Genomic DNA, 6914 nt, shown 5'->3' with positions numbered 1-6914 from the left:
GTTCTGGAGCAGACTATGGAGGTGGTCAAATGTCTGACGATGGTAACAATCAATCAGAAATTCCATCAACTCCTTATGCTCCAACACAGGACGCAGCCTCAAAAGCTCATGGAACATAACGTCCTTCACATGTTCTAGGTGCTGGTTAAGGTTCTGGTCCAGATGTGTTGGTGGCTTCGGTAAGTGCTTGGACACGATCTCTGTATGAGGCCCCTGACATCCCTAGAGGTGTTGGAGGTGGCATCAGGGGCCACTCTCAGGAGTTCAGCAAGTTCCCTGTAGGTGTTCTGAGCAAGGGCATGCCACAGTCATTATCCACCTGGTCATATCCTATAAGAGAGGAAATTTTAAGTTTAGAGCACTGCAAATATAAAATACAAAGAATATATGCAAGTCACAGTTCTGTTTTGTGACTGGTCATGTCCTAATAATATAAGTGTTGTGCTGACAATAACCCCCACACACGTACACATATACATATTACACAGTAACTATGATATTTGAGCTGTAAGCTCAGTTGACATGCTCTAAGTCTTCCTCAGGTTGTGATTGAAAGGAGTAAACAAGAGAAGAAATATCATGTTTCCTTCTATAGACAATTAATGGCAAGGGAGGCTAAACCGGCATATCAATAAATACACAACAAGTAGACTATATAGTAAGTAGATAAATAGATAAATAAATAGTCACAGTAATAATTGTAACAGTACAGCAAATACAATAACATCAGCATCAATGACAGGAGTAAACCAAATCAACTACAAATCAAGAATCTATTTCCTCATGAAGACCTTGAAGATCCAATAAGTCTCTCTCTCAAGTGATTTATTTAGACTATCAATCCCTTTTATAGGCTGCTCCACAAACTCAGTACCCTCCACTTTGAAAAGGCTGTCATTTCTGTTATCACAACTATGGAAGTGGTTTCGTAAGGTAATTTATATTATTAGGTTTTATAGCATATTTGTGTTCTACCACACTGTCTTTCAACTGCCTCTTTATGTGCCAGATGTAAAAGCACTGGTCTTTATGCAGTTATCCACCAAATCTGGACCTGCCCTGTTAACTGATCTGGCTAATTCCTCTTCCCCAAGGTGAAGAGGGAGCTCAGCAGTTGCCATTTTGACAGTGATGATCATCACTGCTGTGACAGTAAAACCAGAAAAACCACAAAGGCATTAACTTCAAATTTTCTGTAGAACTGAACTGCATGTGCATATCAAGAGCTATTTAACTCATCTCCTTCTCCCTTAGACTATGAACTTAACCATCACCCTTCGTATATCTGCTCCTCTGTGTCTATTTTAAAAATGTTATCTTGAAACACTTCAATTGATGTGGTTTAAGGAAAGTGAAAGTGCAGCAGCAGTCTATTTAACCTACTTCGATTGATGGTTCGATGGCCTCATTTCATGCTGAATTACGATTAATCAAAATCCTGAGTGATCTTTGCATATAGTTGAATTTAAGACCTATATATTAAAAATCCACAACCAATAATAACCACAAGTCACCCATAATAATAACAGATTCTTACCACCATAGTTTCTGTTCCGCTTTAGTAAAGGAGTCCTCCTGTTGTCTTTCTTCCTTATTTTGAACGACGTTCCTAATCCTTTTCATCATCAAGGTTTAGTGGTTTAATGAATGCAATGCCTACAGGTGACTCTAAGTTGTCTGTAGGTGTGTGAATGAGTTTGTCTATATACATGTGATAGACTGGTGATCTGTTCAGGGTGTGCCCCGCCTCTCTCCCAATGTCAACTGGGATTGGATATAGGATAAGTGGTATACATAATGGATGGATGAAAGGAGAGTGATTATTTTACTTGCACATATCAGGTGGCCAGAAACATGACTCAAAATCAATGATAATGTTTCTCAATGTCAATCATCACAACAACTTTATATTGTAATAACACCTCAGTGTGGCGCTTACAGCTTGTTGCATCGGAAAGTGCAAATGAGTTTAAACATGTAAAACAACTGGTACGATCCTTTAGGTCAAACCTGAGCAGCATTTAAGCTTTTTAATTTTTTTGCTTTTATTCTTACACACTGCACATTTCCCTCCTTTGGTGGCAATCTGATAAAAAAGCAGGCCCGCAGTTGTCTGTGCAATCAAAAAGAAAGCATGCCATTTCAGTGAGTCATGAGTAGAAAGGTGCTTTCCAATGAAAATGTGTTTGTTTGCACGCACTACTTTTGCTGGCACATGTTAGGAAAAAAAAAGACAGTCTGAGACAATGCAAATATGAAAAAGATTTATGTACCTTAACAATTTGGTATTTTATTCAACACAAGCCCTTCACCATCACCAAGTCATATTTATTGTGTTTAAACCAAAACCAAGCAATCATATGGATTCACCTCACTACATGTTGTCACATGGCACATGTTTGTGTGGGTGTCTGATATAGTGAGGGTTTAAATTCCTCTGCAGAAATAAAAAGAGTTCTGGCAGGAGACAACATTATCAGTGATCTTTCCCACTTTCTCCACAGACACACATAGAGAGAGAGCTGATCATTACACAACTTAAAATATTCCATCAATCCCAACATACATTTACTAATTTGCCAGATACTATTATCCAAAGCAACTTACAAGTGAGGGACAATACTAAAGCTTCAGTTCAGTAGGTTGAAGTAAGAACTAAGTGCTAAATCTAAAAGGCAAGCAAATAAATGATAGGAGTGCACCACAAATGCATTGTAATTGTTATTTCAGCATTAGGGTGTTAGAGGTTCAGCAGAAGAGGTGCTCTTTGAAGAGATGAATCTTCAAGAAACAAAAAACCGATGCAGAAAAAACTTTGCCCAGTTTCAGAAGTTGAAACTAATAGTAATGGTACTCTCATCAGCCTCTGCTGTTCTTGCTAATTAGCAAATGTTAGCATGCTAATATCCCAAACAATATCCCTCAGATTTATCTTGGGACTCCCTCAGAGGTCCCAAACCCCAGATCACCACCCACTGTTATCAGATCTGTTCTGTGAAGCCGTACTTAAATTGATTTGGTGTTAGTGGAGCAGACTATTTTAGTAAGATGTTAGTTTCTATCTAGTGGTGTTTACAGTTGGCACACCGAATACACAGCTAAAAACACATTTTTATAATGTCACTGTGAAGTTTATTCAGGAGTCTGAATAACAGAATAAAAAAAGTGCATTTTTTTGCGTCCCCATAAACTCCTCACAAAAAGAATCACCATAGACATAGAACATTAAAAACATATTCAGTATCTTGAGACAGAAAGCAGCAAACCAGTACAGTACATCTAACCCAAGAACTATCCCATTTGTAAAAAGTAAATCTTGATCTTTACACTGATTTTATGTAGACACCTCATCTCCTAAAGAAAAATTCAAGTATAATACAAGTTCAAGTGCAATTCAGAGATGTTTGTTAACAGTAATGTTTGATTTGATAGGGCCTAGTGAATATTTGTAGATGACATGTAATTTCATATATATATATATAAATAAATTAAATGTAATAAATAATATTAAAATAAATACATGATGTAAAAAACAGTGCATCTGCAACTGTAACTAAATGTATACCTTTAAGTTGAAATTCTTTTGTACTTCTGGTACCTACAGTACATAAAGTGAAAGTAAGTAAACCTAAAATTTGAGGGTTTGAGAACAAAAGATCGGTAACTTTCTGAACATATAGCAAAACAAAAAGTTCATCCTTTTTGAATTACTTGTGCTTGTTTGCATTTTGTGATCTTCAGCTAAAGTTCAACAAGTTAAGTAAGTTCAACTAAAATATCACTTTGCCTTTTGCACAAAAACAAATTTACTGTTAACGGTATGCAAACATCCAGAAACGCTGTGCAATCAACCAAAATCCACCTAAATATTAAAAAACGCACATATGTAAACAACTTTAACACCCTGTAAAACGTATATAAAAGTATAGTTTGTTTTTTCATGTAACTTTTTGCCACAGTGACAAATAAAAATCCCATCAATAGATACTGATTTCTGTTTACATTTAAAAATGAGGAAATTTGACAAACAAGATAAAAAAAAAAAAAGTCATGTTTGCCTTTCCTGTAATAACAGCAGCACTTGAAAGGAAATCAGTGACATTCAGGCTAACTCATACATAGGCAGCCTTGTGCACAGTCAACTTAATCTCTCATGCGGCTACTGTAACATGTCTGCTACTCTTTATCTGCGTCTAAAGATCAGATCTGAGGAGTGAAATCAGTAACGGACTGAGTTCTAACAGGACTGCTGACCAGCTCTGTCTCTTGTGCTTGTTGACGTTGATCGTCTGTAGAGCACCTCAGTCTTCACCAGCAGGTAGAAAACAGGTGAAACAGCAGCACCAGGATCTGCCACTCGGAGTTGAATGTCAGGATCGGGTGTAGGTTGAAGGTCAGGAGGAAGGGCGTCCAGCACCTCTTGAACCTCCCGTTTAGAAAGACCTTTCCATTGCAGCAGGCGCTTCATGTCCTCACTGCAGTTGAAGGTGAACACAACAAAGTTAGTGAATGCACTTCCTCTCATGGCCACTAGATGCTGACTTTAAGAAAATCCAAACTTCTCTTACAACCAGAACTTCCAGATCGCAGTCTAGACATACAAAACTGAAATTTACTTAAGTCTGATTTACTTAAACCTGCAGTACTGATCTTGAGTCTTCCCCTCTGGCAGTGAGAGTAAATTACACAAATACTGTTGATACATGCTTTTGACTTGTTCATCCTCGTCAATCATTTTCTTTTCAAGACTGTTATCCTTCCTCTGAATGCCGAGTTTCTTTTTGCTACAGATGCTCTGCTCTTCAGCTCCGGCAAACCAGTCATTACTGGCTGAAATTTAGAGAGATTTACCTTGCTCTGATAGGCTTGTTTGCACTGTTTTGCATCAAGCGCTTGAATGTAACAGACATTCATTTTTATGTAAAAGTCCTGCCCTCCAGTTAGCCTAGCCTAACAACAACCTTACTCAATAGCTTGTCATTCAAGAAAGCAATGATATTTTCAACTGACAGTTCAGCTGAGTTCTGTGGCCTGAAAACTCTGGGGCCCATATTATTCACTCTGTTATCATCTAACCTAAGGTGAACCAACTTATTCCTTGACGTCTCTTCCCCTCCATTGGACCTCCATGGACTTCCCATGGTCACTGTTGAGACTCTGGACCTCTGTGATCTTGTGACTCTAATGTATCTGAAGCTACTGGCAAACACAATCTCTGAGCTTCAAGCTAATGCAACACACTGAGTAGTTTACCTCTTTATGTGACATTTCTTCTGCATGTTTGCAGCTGTGATCTTGTGTGCATCGATGTCGTTGCAGTCCAGTATTTCTGTAACTTTGAGCAGGATGTGGTTCTGCTGTTGGACACCAGGAGCCTGATACAACACAGCACATACAGGTCAAGAATTGATGTTGATACGTCAAGGCAGTACAAAACAACAAGCTGTCTGTTTAAGACTAAAACGTTGATCTCACCAGGTCTGAGATAGTGTTATGAAGAAGCTCAGCATCTTCAGTGACTGTTTCTCCAATGTCAGGCCAGCACTTCTTCAGTTTCTTCTGGTTGCTTTGGATGAGATGTTTGAAGTACAAACCAACGATGACCTTATAGGCCTCATCCATCACTCTCTGAGAGACAAAAAAGGCAGACAGAGAGAGAGTTAAATTTTCAAAAAACAGCAACCAGATGGACAAAACTGTTTTAACACAAATAAAAGGGAAAAGGCTACAATAAATGCATCCTTACCTGTTGTTCATCAAAAGCATAAGGCAGCTTGGGGAAATACTGCTCTATATCAGAACACAAGCAGAACCTCCTCCTGTCGGATTTGAAGTACTTTTTCAGGTGGCTCTGAAAAAAACAGGAATATATGCATGTAATGCACCATGCTTCTATTTTGAAAATTAAGAAAAAAGTATATTTGTGATTAAATTGAACAGCTACCTCTGCAATGTCAGTTACAATGTCCATCAGAAGATTCAAAGTAGAAGCCTCCATGTTTTCAAGCATTTCCACCATTTCCATGACAAGGGATTTTTTTTTCCTGTTGCCTGGATGTACTGCCTGAGAGGAAATAAACCATATAAACCTTATTCTTAAAAAATACAACAACATAGCTGAATTGTAAACTCAAACACTTACTTGAGTTCTTTACACGTTTTCAGAGTCTTGAGGAAATGTATTGTTTCTGGTTCATCCATTTCTGCTTTTTTTCCAAGAGCCTCAGTCTGCTCAGTGGTGTACCTACAAACCACAGAGAATGTGCAGTCTAAATAATCCAACATTTTGAGTTTAACTGGTGATATTTGCATTCATTTCATGACAATGGCAAAATTAAGGCCCCGGATCATCATAATTCAAATAAATTTTTTTTTTAAATCATCTGGAAATAGACTTAAAATAGACTCTCACCTCCTTACAAATATCAGCAGCTCTTGGAAACAAACGTCTTGCACTTCATCAGACAGGTCAGAGCTGATTTTTTTCGCTTCATTGCACTTGGCACCAACACACTGAAACAGAAACAGAGAAAAACAAAAAATATGAGTCAAAAGTAGATGAATAGTGTATATTTGTAATTCATAAGTTCTGGTTTACTAAAGTACTTGAATAGTGTCCATATAAAGTCCAACGTAAGCTTCATCAGGATCACAATGTTCTTGGCCTATCTCAATCTGCAGGATCTTGTCCAGGGATTGTCTGACCTCTCTCTATGGACAAAATGAGACAAAGATAGACACAATAAGCTGTGTTTTTAACAGCAGTTGTGAAAAAACTACTGGCTTAACAAAAGAAATCTTTTGACCGAGCGAGTCCGAAGCTGAAAATGTCTCCACAATTTTTTGTTTTGTTTTTTTCATTGCCTATAAAGCCCCTGCACTGTGTGTAAGGTTTGAAGATTGTTTGACTTTGG

At 37.9% G+C, this 6914-nt stretch overlaps 1 protein-coding gene and 1 long non-coding RNA gene across 2 annotated transcripts; both read right to left on the bottom strand.

Annotated features, from left to right (window-relative positions):
- Positions 1-256: 256 nt before the first annotated feature.
- LOC108902185 (uncharacterized) lies at positions 257-6027 on the bottom strand. Its single transcript, XM_018703940.2, has 6 exons — positions 5945-6027; positions 5747-5851; positions 5476-5628; positions 5254-5375; positions 4255-4475; positions 257-330 (listed from the first exon to the last, which is right to left on the bottom strand). Exons 1-6 carry the CDS (start codon positions 6023-6025, stop codon positions 257-259), a joined length of 756 nt encoding a protein of 251 aa, XP_018559456.1. The 5' UTR covers positions 6026-6027.
- A 114-nt stretch (positions 6028-6141) lies between these two features.
- LOC108902187 (uncharacterized) lies at positions 6142-6763 on the bottom strand. Its single transcript, XR_001964021.2, has 3 exons — positions 6607-6763; positions 6413-6513; positions 6142-6244 (listed from the first exon to the last, which is right to left on the bottom strand). It is a non-coding gene; the product is annotated as an uncharacterized LOC108902187 (long non-coding RNA).
- Between the last annotated feature and the right edge of the window lie 151 nt (positions 6764-6914).

The sequence above is a fragment of the Lates calcarifer genome, unplaced genomic scaffold (genome assembly GCF_001640805.2).
Source record: "Lates calcarifer isolate ASB-BC8 unplaced genomic scaffold, TLL_Latcal_v3 _unitig_4734_quiver_3589, whole genome shotgun sequence".
Lineage (NCBI taxonomy): Eukaryota > Metazoa > Chordata > Actinopteri > Centropomidae > Lates > Lates calcarifer.
This window is presented reverse-complemented; position numbering and strand designations above follow the sequence as displayed.